The sequence below is a fragment of the Solenopsis invicta genome, chromosome 2, assembly GCF_016802725.1.
Source record: "Solenopsis invicta isolate M01_SB chromosome 2, UNIL_Sinv_3.0, whole genome shotgun sequence".
NCBI classification, from domain to species: Eukaryota; Metazoa; Arthropoda; class Insecta; order Hymenoptera; family Formicidae; genus Solenopsis; species Solenopsis invicta.
The window spans coordinates 13914310-13934492 of NC_052665.1; the positions used below are offsets into that span (position 1 = coordinate 13914310).

Consider the following 20183-nt stretch of genomic DNA (forward strand, 5'->3'; position numbering starts at 1 on the left):
TTTAAAAATAAAATCCTTTTTTTTGTTTCCGCATATAACATGATTTTTTTTCTTAAAAGATTGAAATAATTTATGAGATTAAAGGGGAATATCAAGATTGATGTTAAACGGTGCTATATTATATGAATATGTCAGAAGCGAGAAATGATATGCAATAAATTATTTGCTACGCTTTATTTTTTAGATTTCTCTTAAAAAATATAATGATTTCATAATCTTGAAATCTGAAAAATATGCATTAAACTGTGGCATTTGTCCAAAATGTTACGTATAAAATGATTTTTAAAATAATGGCACATTTCTTAACTGTTAAAACCACCGTGAGAAATTTTTGACAGCTGAGAAATGTACAACATTACTTAAGAATTATTTTACACTTATACGTGACATATCGGACAAATGTCTCAGTTTACTTCATATTTTCAGAATAACAAAATTATTATACTCTTAACGAGAAAATAAAATAAAGCTGTAGCAAATAATTTATTACATATCATTTCTCGCTTCTGACATCATATAAATAGTATTGCATTACGAGAGAGCCAAGTCTTAATGAGAAATTAGATGACGAATATTATTTCTTGCAATGTCTATACGATAAAAAAAAGATGATACAGTATTCTGTGATGATATACTCTGCAAAGATAAAAGGAAGAGAATATTATTAAGTAAAGGAAGAGAATGATATCTCTCTTGTGTGGTAAATTTCGCGAGAACCGAAACTCGTTAATCCGCCGTCCGTTTTAGAAACCGGCACCTGCCGATTGTCGACTGGCTCCAATTTTACAGTCTTCCTACGCCAGTTCCTGGACTCGCAGCTTAAAACGTAGGCGCCGCAGTTTTATTGCTGCGCGGGTCACATAAAATCGGACTAAAGGCGACTGCGGACTTCTGCGCGGAAGTCACTTAACATCCCCAGATCAACGCGTGAACGGATTTACTTTATCGGCCACACGTGCGGGTATCACCCTGGCACGACTTTCGTGTCAGCGAGCTGGCACGTGGGACGAAGATGGGTGCCTCCTATCCACAGATCTATGACGTTGCGTACACTCGACTGCCCGCAAATAGCGTGTGTCATGCGCTGAATTGTCGACCCGACAACATAAACTGACATACAGACAGGGATGACAAAACGGTTATTTGCAGGAACGCAATATTTTACGAAGTTTCTCTCTTATTTTTTTATTACAGCAGAGTTAGTTCAATGCCAATTCAAGCAGAACAAAAAGTCATCATGACATCAAAATAATATCAAAATTATATTTAATAAAAAACTTTGATATGTGAAAACACAATCTAAACAGTCGAAATGTCTAATCGGTTATAGCTAGATTTTAGTGCTAATTTTTATTGTGTGATTTTATATATCTTTTCAAGTTCACGAAACTGTGCGCCGAATAAATTTTCAGTCGTCTCAACACACAGTTCTAAGTTGAGCAAGAAGTAGTATTAATACATAATTACATTAATTTAATAATAAATAATGCTAACAAACATCTAACGTAGCAATAATGCCAATGAGAACCCTTTCCTTCTAAAAAAAAACTCAATGTCAAAATAGTTCCAGAATTATTATTAAAAATCATTTTTCAATTAATCAATTTAATGTCATTTTGACGTTATTCTACTTAGAAATGTCATTTTTTCAAAATTTAGAGTGATAAAATACGAAAGAATATCGACAAGATTGCAATGGGATGCGAGATGCGGGAAACCTAGGAAGTTCGCGATTTCATTCGTCCAAAAGTTCTTTGCTACATTCCGATCGAGTTAACGTTTCTTTCAACGGAAATTCCACTCGACGGAACTCAAGTTTTATTTCACACGCGTAATTCTAGGTTCGATCTCCGCACTGCGGTTCCGATCTCCTACGTCGCACGTGGTGACACCGGCTCACCCATGTGTCACCGGCTCGACCGGTGCAGTTGCAGTGCGTGTTACAGCAATCTGCGGCGCCACACCGCCGCGCGTCAAGTAAAGTTTTCTCCTCCCTTTCTTCCGCGTTTCCTCCACCCGCGCGATCGCGCGCCACTTTTGCGGCGGAAAGCCGAGGGAAGCGGATTTTGCCCACGTGTGCACAGCGTCCTACACCTACGGGGGCCGATACAATGAGCACTGGGGATTTATGCCGCGGCTCGCGCTAATATAAAGGCCAATTTATTTCGCGCCCGAAAGGTGAAGGGGCGCGAGGGGGTAACGCCGCTCTTCTCCCGCTCCGCGCCACCCCACCTGTTTCGAGCCGGACACCAGAATGCAATTTATGCGGGATAACTTGGTAATTTATCGCGAAAACAATGCTGAGCATCGTTTGATTCATATTCAACCACCGCGATGACCTCCCCTGGGACGCAGACATGTATAAAAGAGCAGATACGATTATTTATTCCCATAATCCATACGAAAAAATCTAGAGTTATGATTATTTGATTTAAAAGTTATATTCGAATACAATATAATAAATAATTTAATTGAAATTATAACAGAACTCTATTAGACTAAAAACTTAAAAGCATTAATTTTTAGTCTTCTTTTTAAATAAAAGAATGAAACGTAATTTCTTCGAGTAAAATTAATATTTCTGTATTTCTAAAATTTTTTCTAAGGCCTCATCAAATCACCATTGCATTGCAGCGTTCAATTAAACTCTTTGCTTTTTTTTTAAAAAAATTTGGAAAAGAAGAGGATGCATACAGGTGCATTATTTTGCAGCAGCTCGGGACTCTCACGCGTCGCACTATACATACAAAGTCCAAGAATGAAATTCTCGAGTCAAGGGGACGATAAAGAGATTGAATAGGAATCGTAAAGAATTTGGAGATGCAACGGGTCCCTGCGAAGAACGAACGTAGAAGTGAGAAGGAGGAAGAGACAGAAAGGAGGCGCATGAGAAGAAAGAGGACCGTTTTCTCCCTTTCTACGTTCCATTGAACGGATCCCAAGGGGGTCTCGCGGTAATAATATATTTCCTGAGCGCATAACGACCATAGTATTTGGTTAATATGATTTCCCGAAGTAGTGGTTAAACCCGAAACGCGTGACGCTTACGAGTGTTATGTAAATAATAGCGGAAGACGAACAACGGAGGCCCTAGAAGTACGGGTTCTGATCAAAGGTATGACTAACTACTAACGGATGGTTCACAGCCTAAGCCTCGTCTGCCTTTCGAGAATAGCTCGAGTAGTCACTAAGGAGAGATCTTTCAAAAACTTAGCAAGTAAGAGTCATAGTTCTCTGTCATAATATTTAATACATTTTTAGTATATGAATAATTAATGTGTCATACGTAGTTGACTCTGAATGTCATAGACGTCTATTCATAATTTTTAGTATTTTGCTGTATTATTATGTTGTATAATTTTATGAAAAGTGGTTACAAATTGAGGTTCACAGTATAAAAGCGTGCAACTTTAGTTATAACTCTAACAATAAGCCAATTGAGGAATTTATGCGGGGAAATTGACCGCATATAAATATTAAGTAATAACTAGTCTTGTTAAGGCTCCAGAGACTTGCAAAATTGATTTATGACACCTTAGGAGTGTAAAAATTAAAATGCGGGTAGTCGTAACGAGCGCTTTAAAGTGCCTTAAATAAAGCCCATAAAGCAGAATCGGGAATTGTGTCGAGAATTATGGGCGCATCAATCACGAATTAATGTGAAATTGGAAACACTCCGTATTGTAAGCATGTATATTTAATGTCGCAACATAAAGCGCCGTACACTAATAAATATTCGTCGAATTTCATGAGTTATATCGCTTCGCAAATTTATAATTATAAAACCAACAAACAAGGAATTTTTCCTGAAATCTTAATAAAATGACATGTAATATTAATTAGGATAATTGTACACTTACAATATCGTTTATTAGAGTAAAATAAAATTGCATGGCGCTTTCCACAACAAGTATCGCAGTTGTTATCACATAACAAGTCCTGTATAAAAACAAATATTAAAATCTTATAAAATCTTAAATTATAAAACCGTATAACGCTTTCTATGTAAATTTCCATATAAAATATTTAATCTAATAAATTACATTGTAAGCGAACAATTATCCTAATTAATAGTCATCACATGTCATTTTTTTAAGATTTCAGGAAAAGTGAATCTCTAAGACCCTTAAGGTCCATGATTGTAAATTAAGTAAGCTACAGGCATTACAATTGCAATAAGCTCTTTATTTTATCACTAGTTAACAATTTCAGATTTATGCCCTCATCTTTCTGTTCTCGTTCATTCGATATCTCATTTTTTACAGGTAGAATAATGTTTGCTTTCGCACATCTGACCTGAAATAATTTATATTCTAGGCTCTAGCTTTAATATTACATATTGCCTGTCAGTATGCAAATTTGAAACTGTTAACTGGTGATAAAATAAAGAGTTTATTACAATTGTAATGTCTGTAGCTTCAATTCAAGCAGCAATATTAATTACTGCGGACGTTACTATAATGTAAATTATATTTATTTGTGTTTTACAGGTCGACGTTGAAAACTCCGCTGCTGTACATCGTGTGTCGGTGAATAACAAATGATATTTTAATCTAGTAATGAATATTATTTCACATTTATCGGAATACTGCACGATGACAATAATTAATATCATTTCTCTGAAGCACTCCAACTTTGTCAATTTTATTAAAAATTCAATTATATATATATATATATATATATATATATATATAATGTTTAAAGATATAAATGTATAATATATAACAAACGTATAAATATTTAAAATGTATAAATGCTTGATGAAAAATACAATTTTAATTAGTTTATTTTTAGGTTTTAATTTTAAACAAACGTTAGGATAGATAATAAGAATTTAAACGGATAAAATAGATAAGAATTTTTTATAAACCAAGTCCTCTTCTTAAAGGTCCTTTCGTGTTAAAATTGCTGAGAGAAAAAGAGAATAAATATTCTATAAAAAATTTAATTCGAGGATCTAATTGCCGCTATATTCAACGTTGATAATCGAATGGGTGAGTAAAAGTTTTATCGGATTTTTATGGGACACGCTTTAACGAGGTTCGATCCGATGGTCTAATGACATTAGCGATCTAAAGTGTAACTCGTATCTCGGACGTGTTGTACGCCCTACGTGGGCACCAAAACAATGCGCCTGATGGACAATACTTATTAGTTTCAGAGGTGGGCGATTCGCTCTCTTCCTCTTTCTCCGTGCGCCGCTGATGCCGTGTAACCCATTGTATAATACAAGTTGAAGGCACGAAGAAAGACAGGCGTACGCCTACAAAGCCAGAGTGGTGTCGGTGCATCACTCTTCCGAACTACACGAAATTCTCGACGAAGGCTTACCCGAATTTAAATCTCTACCAGGCTCCCAAAAGCCTGAACTTTAAAATTATATTCGTAAAACGCGTCTTGAGAAATAAGAAAAAATAAAATCAGAAAATTGCGACAATGCGAAATCTCGTACATTGAACATCGTTAATCAGGGAACGTAATTTCCTAAAAGTTCTTCGGTAAGGCCATTTAATTACTCATTATTTCACTCTTTAACATGCAAAGTACCCGATGCACGTCGGCGAGCCAATGAAAGAGCACCGCGATAACGACTTAAAGAGAAACGCGGGGGATTAGCAGAACAAAGTCGATACCGCCGTTCGATAAATCAGACCCCCGCGACTGGTTCACAAGTGGAATTAAGCCCCTATCGCGTTACGCGGAAAATAGGCCGGGGCCCCGGACGAATATTTGGACCGCGACCAGTCGAACCAGTCTCTCGAGAGAAGTAAGGGTGCCTCACCGCAATGCCGAATCATGAATAAATTTTAACGAGACCGCGCGAACCAAAGGAAGGGAGAAGGAGGAAGACACCCGTTGCTGCGAGCGCCAGATATATGTATAAAGAAGCGATAAATCAAGCTTGCTAATCAGACCGCTTCATCAGGCCCACTTTTCGATAAGTTATGAGGGAGGAAGACGGCGAAGTAGAGGCAAACCTCAAATTCCTTCCCGCTAAAAATTAGCCGAAATCAATCTCCTTAAGAAGAGAAAATATTTCAAAAGTCTATTTTATAATAAATATAGTTTTAAAAACTCGGATAAAACTCAATTTTTTTTTAATTTTTTAACAGATTTTTTCGGTTTCTTTCCCAGGAATAGAAAAATTCGTGTCTTCGTAAAACATTTGCCTCTTTTCGTAAAGAAAATAATTATATTTAACTAAAGTTAAATTAATATTCAGAGAATGTCACTATTTTTTTAGTAATCCTGATTAAAAAGGGCGTACTCTGACTGGCCATATCAACTAAAATATTGTCACTAAAAGACATTGCTTATATCACTAATTGATATTATAGTTATATCACTGAAATCAAACTATTCACTATTTTTTAGTAAATAACACTGAATTCGATTTAGAGAGTATCTTGCCAGATTCCGGTCCGTGAGAAATAAAAAAAACAGTGAAAATTTTAATAAAAATAAGATATATCATAATTTCCTAAATTGTATTAATGATGGACATTAAAAAATAGTTAGCAAGTCATTTACAAGCAAGCAGCAATTTTTTGCATAAAAACTAATTCTTTTAGAAAAAAAATAACTGGAATTTTTCTGGGATTTTCCAATAATTTGAAAAAAGTGATTTTTCTGAAACTATATTATAATAATAAATATAAAAATGTTTTAAATTTATTTGTTACAAAGAATTGAATAAAAACTGAGGAAATTTTTTTTTATCTTAGAAATAATAAACATTTTTAAAACGTTTTTAAATCAATTTTGGGACAATGTCGCTTTAAAATAATTTCAACAGAAGTGAAAATTCTCTTGAAAGATAAAGCTGAACTTGAAAATATCCCGTACTTTTGTGACCACGAACTTGTGCGAGGTGAGATGTCACAACTACTGAAGTTCTAATAGATTCTCACGGAGCATTTTCGCGTTCCTCAGCGTGTGGGCGACATTTTTCAGTATCACAGGACGCAAGTACGTGTTCGTCCTGTGTGGTCTACCGTACTAAAGCAATCTAATCAGCGACAGTTTGAATTCGGCTACCGAGGCGCGCGCGTCCAGTCCTAATGAGTAACATTAATTAACGCCTATAAATTCCCACCCCAGTGTACCTGTTTCGTACCAACGTACAAGTAAAACAACCGAGTGATCGAAAAGCTGTCGTGCTTGCGACCGAACGACGAAATCTTCGGAATGCACGCGCGGACGTCTCAACATCGTTCGAACGACCATGTAAAATCGAGATCGTTCAGCCCGTACAAAAAAAAAGGAGAGAGCGAGTGTTGGAGCGATTAACTTTGGTCGATGGAAACCGACAAGTCCGATCAAAACAAGCTGGAATATTTAGGAAGATCGGTTTTCTTCTTAACTGCAATACCAGCCTCACACTAAATAACTTTGATTTATGAAAAGTAGATATATTATAGGCGACTATAAAATCTGGAAGTTGCAGTTTCTCTCTATCAAATAAAAAAAAAGAAAAACAAAAGTCAGGAACTGCCGTACACGTACGTACAGTGCTAAGTCTTTATTTGCTCTTCCTATCGAGCGGGCGGCATTAAATCTGCTTCCATCAGCGTAACGATACGCCTGTGTTAATTAATCCCGATGTCCCGGTAATAATTTATCCGATAACGTCCCGCAAGAGCGCGCGCACTTAATAAGCCGGGGCGATTAATACCTTTTTACGCTGTGCAAACCGGATGGTACGAGGAACTTTAGAGCACCTCTGCCGACCATAAAATCCTACACAAAGTTCTGCACGCGATGACACAACCCTCCACCACCGTCGGCGAGAAAGGGACTGGAGGGAAAAGAAGCAGGCATGGAGGAGACTAACTAAACGCGACAGATAGATTGCCGAGAAAGTCGCGGCTCGGGTATAACTGACATTACGATTTGCGGAGTCGTAACACCGAAAGATATTTATGCAAATTCGTAGCGTAAAACGGTCGCGACACGATTTAACGATCCGTCGTTATGCCACGTTTGTATCTAAGGTTGAACACGTTTTTAGCAAACACGCAAAGATAGTCGACACGCTCTTTTTAAGGTGGTGTAGGGCAGATTTTCTTCAAAACATATAAACAATTTGTAACGAAACATGTAGTAGATAATAAATGCTATATTGTATAATAAATAAATTGTTCAAAATTAATTATTGTATAATGAAGCCAGCAGTTCCTACATTTTTTAATTTAATTTTTATATAACTACATTTGCACGAGTTATTTTGAATTATATTTAAGAAATATTTATATGTAAAAGGATTGATAAAACTTTATGAAAATATAAACAGTTTTGTAACAATTTGAGCAATTATAGGGCAATGTTTCTCATTTACATGTAATCTTATTGTATAATAATATTTATAAATAAACTTTTTTCGCGTGTGAAAACAATTGTATTGTAATCTCAATGTTTAAAGATAAACAAGATTAATAAGACGGACGCTCTATCTATTTCAAATATTTTCCCTCCCTCTGCGAATAATGACAAGTATTTCTCGGCTGCGGACTAATTTTCGCTTTAAGGTAACCAATTAGGAGTATACTAATGTGCACAACGTCTCGTAACGTGTTGTATGAATGCATTATGCGACGCAATTAAAACCCGAGTAGCACGAATGTGGTGCAAAAAAGATCTCACGTACATGTATAGGGTGCACCGAGAAAAACCTTTCATATTTTGTGAAATATGTTAATTACTTGCAACAAAAATCATAAAATTTTCGACTTACAATAATAACAATATATACCATTAATAATAATAGTAGAATAAAGCAATGGTAATAGTAATTAACGCAATCATGAATTAATTTGTTTGGTTAATTATTAGAATGTTTCATGTTGACTAATAGAAGTTAATCAGATTGTGGGTAATGAGTCGAAACGACTCAATTAACGAATACATCCTGATTCTATCATTTTCTGAGCCGCCGTATAGATGGATTTAGAATTAATAATGTATGCAGTGCCTCGTAATACATCGCATACACGGCACCAATTAAAACTCGAGAAACAGGAAAACCAGCGGGATTTTTTGCGCGCTAACAACTCGTTTGTGAATATCTAGAAGACCTTCTTCATTCACCCACGCGCAGTTATATCCTCAAAAGCGAATAAGCCGAAACGAGAAGGCCGAGAACAAGAGTTAAGAAATTATTCGAGAGAGTTACACCAGCTGAAATGATTTTTCATTTACGAATGCGTATTTCGTAGCTATGCTCCAATAAATGCTTTCACAGAAACTATAAAATCGCAATGTCACAGAAACCATACACAGTGTGTGTTTTTGAATTCTCTTTCTTCCATTTTCCTCCAACTATAGACTCGTTGATACGACTAATTTAGAGAGACTTTCTAGAGTTTAACAAATATTTGTAATTTATTGGAAATTCCAAACATTAATTTTTAACGCAAAATAAAGATCTGTTGTCAAATTATTATATAGCAACATTAATATCAAATTTAGTATTTTTATCCTGAAATAAAATTAGTACTTTAAATTTCTATTTTATATATATTTTCTCATTTATTAATATTTTGTGTAAACAAATAAATGGCATTTTTAATACAATTCCTATTAAATTAAAACTAAAATTATAAATTTGAAATTTGTACATCTTATTTTATAAAAACTTTTTGAATTCCTATAAAGTACTTTGAAAATCATCAATAGGAGATCCGAAAGATTTTTAAAATATTTTTTCTTTGTATCACGATTATAATGATCAATTGTTCCCAGACACTCTACGTGTCTGTGTAAAAGTAATAATGTCACGCGGACCTGCCACGACGCGAATAGAGGTTCTTCCTGGTGAACCTATTTTTGGAATCGTCGGCGTTGCATTACAAAAGTCGTAATTCAACGTGTTGCATCAACGGGTTACAGCTGAATGAGGGCGAAGAAAAGACAGCGACGGAATGAAAGAGTCTATGAAAGAAAAAAGAAAGAAAAAGAAAAACCATTTGAATTCCCAATAGACGTGTTGAATGGATTCTACTCTGGAACCGCTTCAGATGAGAACAGAAACAAAACAATGTTTTTATAACCCAGTGCCAAGAATACGAGCTGCAAGCTGACTCGGTCGGTGACGATATCACTCAGAATTGCTACAATAAGTATTAAACTTGAGCAAAGGCTCGATCATTTTTATTTCTGTAAAAGAAACTACCTGCCAGAAGCGTCAGAAATTCGAATCAATCTTCTACGTTATTTCTATCTTCAAAATTTAAGAGAGAGATAAGAACAAATTACTTCCTGAAAATCTTTTTCTCAACGGCAAGTCAGAAATTATTAATAAAACAATCAAGCTACACACACACACACACACACACACACACACACTCTCTCTCTCTCTCTCTCTCTCTCTCTCTCTCTCTCCCTCTCTCTCTAAAAATAAAATCAGAATTATCATAGAGCTTAAAAATTTTTTAAGGATGTATCGGACGTACAGTTCGATACATAACAAAATAAATAAAATATGAAAATGTGTTTAATATTAACATTTTAAATAAACTATATATTAACATATAAAAGTTGTGTGAATAAGGTTATATTTTTATTTAATATTTAGTATTTTTAGAGTTTATTTACTCTATTCGTTATTTAAAATTAAATTATTTTTTACAACATTAAAAAAAATCTCGATTTTTTGTGTAAGTACTTTAAGTATTCATGATGATTTATACAAAGTTTTACTATGACTGTCTGTTCAGTTATTTTGTAAATAAATAAATCAAATTTATTTATTTTATAAAACTAATCTTTGCATTCTAATAAAACTTTTCATAAATCATCTTGAATATTTAGAGTACTTATTAAATTTCAAAAAATTCAAACTTTTTCCTTATTTCTTATTTCATTGTGTTATTATTAATTATATTTTCAGTAGTGCACATGTCTACTTCTTTTTGAAATATTTTTTTATTCAGATAGAAAATTGCTGCCAAATTTTTTCTACTATTTTCAAATGCAATATAAAACAATCTGTAATTTTTTCATACTTTTCATAATGTTTTGAGAAATGTCCTATACTTAAATATTCAATGTTTAAATAATCTTTTAGTGTTAAAAATATAATCTTTCTACAACAAATATAAATTTGTGCGTTAAAATTTCCTAAAATAATTTGGTGAAAGTGAATCACATAAATTTGAAAAAATATATCAAACATAAGCGAACGCTTTCATTCTTCTTACTAATGTTGTTAATTAATTTAAGAATATAACAATGTTGCACGAAAAACTCTCGTTTGCGCAAAAATTGTCGAATTTGCATAAAATTCTAACTTTTAATAGAAACATCCCATTTATCGAATCGCAAAAAAGCACCAAGTAAATCATCGTTTGATAAAGCGACTCTCCATAAATAACGAAAAGACGCCGTTATGTCATTATCTCGATTGTCAAAAATTTGCGTTCTTCCCCCTTCTCTCTCCTCTAGAAGTGGCCAATTTGAAAAAAAAATGCAATGTAAAGCAAGGTGCATTTGCGTTTCGCCTACGAAGATTCGCGAATAAGCGAGATAACGCACGGCAGTTCGCGAAGTGCCATTCGCAGAACAACTTGTAAACGAGTCGCGAAGAATCGATTCGACACGTCCTCGCACGGAGGGTTGTTGGCACGCGGAGAAAGAGAAAGAGGAGAAAAATCCTGATGCCTCGTCCTTCCTGCTGCCTAAGGACACGTTCCTCTTTCTCGTTCTCGAGAGCCACTGTGGATAATTGGGTCCACACCCACGAAGAGAGTTCTTCGTTTCTCCCTCGTTCCCTTTTTCTTCCGCTTTCACGCTCCCGCGAAATCTTTCGATCCGACACGCACAGAAGAAAACGCATAAGTGCACAGAGAGAATGGCAAAAATATGGCTGAAATATCTAAAATTTTAGCTAAATACAATTTTGAAAATAATTTTATTGGATTGTTAAAAATAATTATGACGCTGAAGCATAACGAGCAACGGTTAAAAAAGTTTTGATATTCGAGCAACCAGCTTGAATTATTTTAATAGTTTAACAAAAAAATTATTTTTACATCTAACATTAAAATTTTAAATACTTTATCAAAACCAGTTTTGTTTCGTGTTAGATAATATATGCAAAGATACAAAATTGTGTAAGATAAACACACTAAAAACATTGTTGGTTAATTTTTTGATTATTTTAAGTTATACACGCGGATAAAAAACGGTTTTATTGAACTATTTAAAACTTTAGCTAGATGCAAAAAATAATTTTGTTGAACCATTAAAATAATTATGTAAATGAGCGAAAATTTTTTATATTCTAGCAATAAAATTAAATGTCTTACATAATTATTTTAATGATCTAATAAAAAATTATTTTCAAATTCGTATCTAGTAAAATTTTTCGATATTTTAATAAAATCTTTTTATGTACATATGAAACCATTCAAAACTACATTTGTGAGCAATTATATTTAATCCGTTATAGTCAATAGTATTTACCCATTGCATCTCATAATATAATTGTTTCTAGCACAATTTAACAAATGATAGTCAGATTGACTTATCTCGATCTTTCAATGACGAAATGATCTGTTCACGTTCATTTATACGCAGAAAAATGTCAATTCTATTGCTAAGAAATATGATTACACAATTTACTCTTTTTCTTTTAGAAAAAAATAGTTATATTTAAAAAAATATATTTTCTTGAGAATTATCATAAAATATACTCATCATAAATTTATAATCTTTCGATGAATATTATAAAATTTTATTAAAATCAGAATAATAAGCAAATTAAATTATTTTAAGTTAATAATCTTCATTGAAATATAAAATTACTAAAACTTAGAATATATTTTAAATAAATTCAATATTCTCAATATAAATTTGAACTTATGATAAATTTGTGAATATATGAATATTATATTTATGCAATATATATGTGATATAAATAATATTTACTTAATTTACAATAATTACATAGTTTACAATATGTATTTTTGTGTACACAGAAATTTATTTTAAATAAATATTACTTGTTACAAGTAAATAATATATTTTAAAATTATTCTCAAGAAAACATTCATTGTAAAAATAATCTTTGCTAAAAAAAAAGAAGATTAAAATTGAATAATCACGTTTTCAACGTTGGAATATTTTTATGTTTATAAAATTCATATATTTAATTTAATTTTTAATTTTTTATATTTATACGTAACCTTCTGCATATAACTTATTAATAATAATCGGAAATACTGATGCAATTTTTCTCATAATGCTCTACGCAGTTTCACGTCATAATATCACTGTCCCTCAATTTCTAATTTGATTCTTCGCGCGGATTATTTTATGGACATTTTTCATACGCGTTTCATCCGCCATCTTGTTCGTATTTACTGTACTAATTTAGTAATTATGGATATCAAACTTACGATTCAAATGCTGGCTCTTCCGTGTGCCTTGACTAACATCTCACAAAGCTCCTGTGCTGAAAAAGATCGAATCTATTGTACTTTCGCATAATTGTGTCTAAATATCTTTCATATGATAAATAATTGCGCGCGCGGCAGTGTATTCACAGTACAAGATATCCTAGAATATTCATAATATTGTATAAATGTATAGAAAATATACGAATTTCGTACGGCATCATGTGCAGTTAGACATTATTTATACTGCGACTATTCAGTTGTCTTGATTATTATTATTAGTGTATAATTTACGTCGGTTGACTTACCTCAATTTCGTGACGCCCGTGGTGCTCCCATCCACAGAATTCACATGTGCCAAATTTACTTTCCTCGCGCGCGCCATCCAAAAAATATTGACGCATTTTTAATCGCGATACATTGCGCGCTGTAATTACACTATCACAAGCACTCGATTACATTTCTAGCTCGGCTCTCCGCGTAGATATTTAACGGACAACTTTTTGCGCGCGTCTCGTCCGCCATGTCGTTCGCTAATTGCTCCGAAGTATGCCGCAATTTGAATGCTGCGATTGACCCCCCTGTACCATGACGTACCTCCCGCAAACTTCACGCGATAAAGCGAGTCGTATTTATTTCCGACATTCCAACATATAATTATGTCGAGATACCTTTACTATAATAATGATGTTGATCATATACTGTTTATATATGGCTGTTCAATTATCTTAATTATTTATTTGTTTTTTACTAGCACACCATACATACCGCTAACCTTAACCTCACGACGCCCCATGGTCCCGCGGCACGTCGCAAAACATATGCAAATTATACTTTTTACGCGCATGTTATTGAATCTCTATTCTGAAAAGTACTGATGCATACGCGCAATACGCTCCGTAATTTCATTATCTAAATACTCGAACACTTTTCTACTAGCTCAAATTCTTCGTGTAGACATTTTACAGACTTTTTACTCGCATCTTATCCGATACGATGCCATCACTAATCATTCGCGTTAATTGTTACCATTAATCTGAGGTACATTGTGTATGATTTGAACGCTGCTGTTGACTCTTTTGTGCAATATCAATGTCAAAGTTACTCGGTTATGTGTACTCCAATTTTTTGCGATAACCGGCTGATGTTTCATGAACGATTTCTCGCGCGCACTTGTGCGCGTCTTGTCTCATTGTCTAGAGTTTATAGTTCACAATTGCCAACTTTACTCCGTGATACATTGAATGCAATTTGAACGCTGATTGGTTCTCGCAACTGATATACATTTCGCAAAGCACGTAAAACGGTCTACTTTTTTAAATATAATTGTTTTCTATTTCAATATTTCTCATATAAAAAATATATATCTATTTTACATACCATATAATTATTTATTTTCAATTATCCCTTTTACAATTTTTTATTCTTTTATAAAATTATGTTTAACTCATATAAAATATTATATGCATTTGAAAAGAAAATATTTTAAACAAATAAAAATCATAACTTGACATGATTTCAATTTTAAACAATAATTTTAAATATTAATTGAGCATCTTGCTACATATACATCTTGCCACATACGTTACATTTAACTTTATCTTCTCTCTCACTAATGAATGTTAAAATGTTATAACAATTACATAAAGGATATTGAAATAAGATAAAATCTTGAAATAACAGATCTATATTTTTTACACAGTGTTTATAAAAATGTTTAAATAAGTAAATGCTTCTAAGAAATATTGAATGACTGGATTGTAACATCAATAAATCAATGATGTGAAAACTAATAGAAGTATTCTATTACAATTGTTAACAATGCAAAATAGAGTGAATTCTCAAAGTTTTCTGAATGAGTACATAAATACATATTATGTAAATTTCTAAAATTTATAGAAAATTGTAATATTGAATTTGCTAATTATATATAATAAATGCTTGAACTGAATCTTCCAAAAGTTAGCAATGTATTTTCTGATAGGCACCTCGATATGCTGAATATATAAAAACTTCATATATACGCCATTCAAAATACAGTTCCGTATAATACAAATAAATTATTCTCGAGCCTATCTAAGTTTCCTATGGTTCTGTTGATTCTTGTTGTTCAAACTTAGGATATTTTGTTTCCACTTCCGCCCAAGTAGTCCTTCCATAGGAGAGATCCCTTACTACGCCAGGCAGCTCGTCCAACTGTGAAATTTTTATTATGTTGAAGCAAAAATAAAGAAGTAAAAACTTTTATTTCCTTTATATTCCTTACAGTGGTAAAATTTATTCAATTTTGTTTCCAAGTTAATTAAAATTTATACAAATATCATGCAATTTTTGTACAGACATAGTGAAAATATATACATACATTTATTCTGACTTGTCCCATACTGTCTCTATCTCTAAGCGTAGCACTGTGCGGCGTCTTCAAAGTGTCGAAGTCAATGGTAATACCAAACGGAATCGCTATTTCGTCGGTACGAGCATATCTGCGTCCTATACTACCAGAAGAGTCATCCACCTTGTGCGAAACATCTGCTCTCGTAAGATCTTGTGCTGTAAAATATTAACACATTTAGCTTTGCTACATACAAAAAGTTTCCCTCTATATTATTTTAACTGAAGGTTGCAAATAAAGAAAAAGAATAAAATATTTCGTTTAATATCAAAATATTAATAGCAGAGACTGAAGTTAAAAATCACACTGGTAAGTTGTAACATCCATATAAAAAAATATTATGAACAAGATATAAAGGCATAAAAAGATAAAAGTTTGTTATGGTGGTCATTACAAATTTCTATTCTTTTCTTATGCATTTATCTTGTCCATAACATATTTTTATGTAAATGTTATAACTTATCGTTAACTTACAATGTTACTATTTACATTCAGTCTCTCCTATAATATAGTAATCAAAATCGTACGTTTCACTTACATAATTTCCTTACAAACGATACAAATTCATCGTTGCCACTAAGAGGTAACACCGAACATTTCAACGGCGCTACTACAGGCGGTAGGGCAAAGTATGTTCTCTTCTCATCACCTTCTCTCGCCTTGAAATTATGCTCAAACAGAGCATACATGATGCGGCCGATGCCGAAGGAAGGCTCGATCACCGAAGGTATAATCTCTTCCACGTGAACGGTCTTCTGATAACGCTTTACTTCCATCATGTCTTTAGTAATCTTCACGACGACGTTGCTAGGCAGAGTCAGCTCATGACTTTCGTTCTCACTGAGAATTTTCTCCAATGACACAATCTCATCCTCGCCTAATGCTGTTAGCGTATCTTGCACAGCTTTACTGTCTTTTTTGAATGTTTTACCGATCAATACCTTATTCAGTACGATCTCGCAAACGTCTACAGTTTTTGGAGCGGGAAGTTTTTTCTCAGCTACTAATTTCACGCCAGTGGCCTTGGTATGCTGCGTCAAGTCATAAGCAGACCGATCGGCGCATCCTACGCACTCGATCCATCCGTAAGATGTCAGACACTCGGCGTCCCAGCAGTCGCAGGCGTAATGCGCCATTTCGTTACTCATGTGTTGACGGAATCGCAAGCGATTCGAATCAATGCCAACTTTCAGTAGAAACTGATGAATTCTGGCCATGAAATAACCCAGCGTTTCGTTCGCCACCAAGCCAGACGAGACGGCCTCGCCTATGGTAAGGTGTTGCGCGCTCTTGCCGTCCATCTGATTGCAAGCTGAGTACAACAGCATACTTATGTCTTTGACTGTCTCGAACTTAGGATGATTCTTGTCGTTCGGATCACAGAAATGTTCAATCTCCGCCATGGTAAACTCTCGGACGCGTATGAGTCCGGATCGCGGTGAGATCTCGTTCCTGAAGGCATTACCAATTTGCGCCGCGGCGAACGGTAATCGTTCCTGATTGAACGCTAACAATCGCTTGAAGTTCACAAAAATACCTTGAGCCGTTTCTGGTCTCAAAAAGCCCTTGATAAGTCCCGTCGGTCCAATTTGAGTGCCAAACATCAAGTTGAATTCTATCGGTTCTGTTAGGTCGTTACCAGAAACTGGCGATTTCATGTTGTATTTCAACAACACTGCAGCCATTTCAGCCTTCGTCATACCGTCCAGCTTGATGATGATGTCTCTGCACTCTTCGCGCGCAGTCTCATTAGTCTTCTTGTCACAGATTATCTTCTCCAAGTGTGCTTTGATCAAGTGATCTAATCGAAAGCATTCTCCAGTCTTCACATCCTTCACCATCAAATCTGCAAATCGCTCCACATGGCCAGACGCCTTTAATACTGGCTCAGGTGTCAAAATAGAGCAATCAACTTCAAGCATCTGTTCCTCCAGAACGAAGAAATTTCTCCAGGCGTTTATCAGATTTGTCTTCAATGAACAACCCATGGGTCCAAAATCATATTGTCCAGTAATACCTCCATAAATTGCGAAAGACTGGTCTAAAAAGAATCTACGCTTCAAGAGATCTTCCATCCTTGCTCTGTCAAATGTTACACTGTAGGAAGCTAGAGACAGCTCTTTGTCTTCTAGTATCTTTTTGCGCAGCTTCAATTCCGCTACAGCTTTTTTGATGTCTAATTCTGGAGCGCCATCAGATTTTAACTTGCGCACATAGTCACCCTACAAAAAACAATTAGTTACATTTCACGATAAGATAATCATATTTTATAAAAGAAAATGGCTCTAAAATACAATAGTTTAATATAATGTAGTAAAAACAGTGTCATGCAACACAAACTCTTCAAGAACACATATGGTATTAATAATTGCACATAGTATAATAAGAAATTTATTGTAATGTAGTATATAATATACTTAGTCCTACTAATCATTGCTAATCAAGTCAACACAGTATACTTTTTTATTTCAGAATGTGTCTGAAAAGATTTCCTTGGGGATTGATGAAAACTGCCAATCTGTACAACACATTTAAGTCGATTTTTTCGATATTGGCAGTTATTAACCATCTTACAAATTTTACTAATGTTCGAAGCATTATTCTCGATCAAAGTATTGTCAAGAATTATTATTAACAACACTAGAAAGCCCTGCCTAAGCAATCCCTACTTTGCATCCATATGGCACTCACTTGTTCTTTAACGCTCGCCCGTAGCGGTGCTAAGGCTTCCTCGATCTTAGGATCCGTCATGTCGAGCGCGAGGGCGATCTTCAAGTTCCTGTTCGCCTTCCTAGTGCCCCACCGGCTGAAATCGAGAAAACTAGCTGTGACCGCGACGCCTCTGACAGGTGGCCTCGCGAGCGGAATGTCGGACACGCGGTGTATCGCAACCCTACGCGCGATATAATGCAAACCGCGCCTGAGAAGCTGCATTCGCCGCGAAAGTGATTGCGCGATGTACTTTCACGTGGTGATCACCATGTGACTCTGCACCGTGGCTTGTTAGGTTATTCGGAGCACCTTGGGTACCGTGGGGCACCGCGCTCAAATACGCTCCTGACAACTTTGCGCGGGAAATTGAAATCGCAACTTTAACAAGAATCAACAAGATGCAATAAGATATGACACAGACGAGATACTATTATAATAATGAATACGATTAAAGATCAATGATTTTAAAGAATATTCGATTATTGAAATTTAGATGATTATGTCATATCATATTATATTAATTTTATAATTTATTATTATAGATTCAATTTTAAAACTGCGCTTTTATTATTATCACCCATGTTTGATTATTTATGTGTAAACAACGATAGTAAAAATTTGTGATAATATATATGATGACATTACATCCTAAAAAAGTAAATAAGTATAAATACTTATATATTTATATATATATAAAGCGTCTGTATAATAATATTTAAATCATAAATTTAATACTGCAATTAAATTGTTCAGATATTTATTCGATGGTTAATTCGTTAAACGTGGGACATAAATGGTTTTCTAAACGAAAATATAAACTTTATGGTAATCGACGTTGCTTTTATTAATTGCATATTTTACTCGCTATGTGCATTTTATTTGATTTCAATTATTTATTTCTTTTAAATTCGTCAATTTTCCGCTGATGAACATAATACAAAGTAATATAGCAAACACTCTACTGTACATTTTATAATTAATACTAGCAATAATGTAGCAAGCCTTTACTGCACCTAACCTCAGCTTTATTATCTTTCAGAAACAAAATAATTAGATGAAAGACAAATTATTTCTTTTGTGTTACGCTATAAAATACATAATTCTTTCGTATAAGTATTATCTTAAAAAACCTATATATTTATCACGTTTTTGTAGAACGGTTTTAATTAACAAAATAATAATTATAATATATACATGCTATTTCACTCCATTTTATATGCATATATTAATATTAAAATATTTTAATATTGAATATATTAAAAAATAAAATTTTTCTTGGACTTATGAAAAATATTTAATTACATTTATTTGCATTTACTACAATAATAATCTTGTTGTAAAGTTATTAATATAAACAGTTAAACACAATAAATTTTGTAACTGTGCGTATCACATGTAAATAATTTCTAAATTCAACTGCTTATTAAAAGATCTTAAACTGTGCTTCACTCAAAATGGAACAAAATAAAATGTACTTATATGATTTTGATTTATATAATACTATGAATTTCGAATTATCTGTAGAAAACCCGTTTAATAATATCCGAATATTTTTATTTCATTTCATTATTTCACCTTGTCTCACATGGCGCCATAGCGCAGTTTAACATTTGCAATGGAAATTGCAAACACACGAAACTTGTTAGAAACAAAAAAAGAAAAGGAGATTGCGACATGAAGCATTG

At 33.8% G+C, this 20183-nt stretch overlaps 1 protein-coding gene across 1 annotated transcript; it reads right to left on the bottom strand.

Moving 5' to 3' along the window:
- Positions 1-15065: 15065 nt before the first annotated feature.
- Positions 15066-18808, bottom strand: LOC105197369 (glycine--tRNA ligase). Its single transcript, XM_011163678.3, has 4 exons — positions 18478-18808; positions 16325-18008; positions 15757-15944; positions 15066-15590 (listed from the first exon to the last, which is right to left on the bottom strand). Exons 1-4 carry the CDS (start codon positions 18718-18720, stop codon positions 15480-15482), a joined length of 2226 nt encoding a protein of 741 aa, XP_011161980.2. The 5' UTR covers positions 18721-18808; the 3' UTR covers positions 15066-15479.
- Between the last annotated feature and the right edge of the window lie 1375 nt (positions 18809-20183).

Bases quoted from the DNA above. Each gene is read 5' to 3' on its own strand.
- LOC105197369 (XM_011163678.3), bottom strand. From the start codon at position 18,720: ATGCAGCTTCTCAGGCGCGGTTTGCATTATATCGCGCGTAGGGTTGCG. The intron at 18,009-18,477 runs GTGAGTGCCATA...TGTTTTTTGTAG, and splicing joins GGGCGAGCGTTAAAGAACAA to GGTGACTATGTGCGCAAGTT. The intron at 15,945-16,324 runs GTAAGTGAAACG...AATATTTTACAG, and splicing joins ATCGTTTGTAAGGAAATTAT to CACAAGATCTTACGAGAGCA.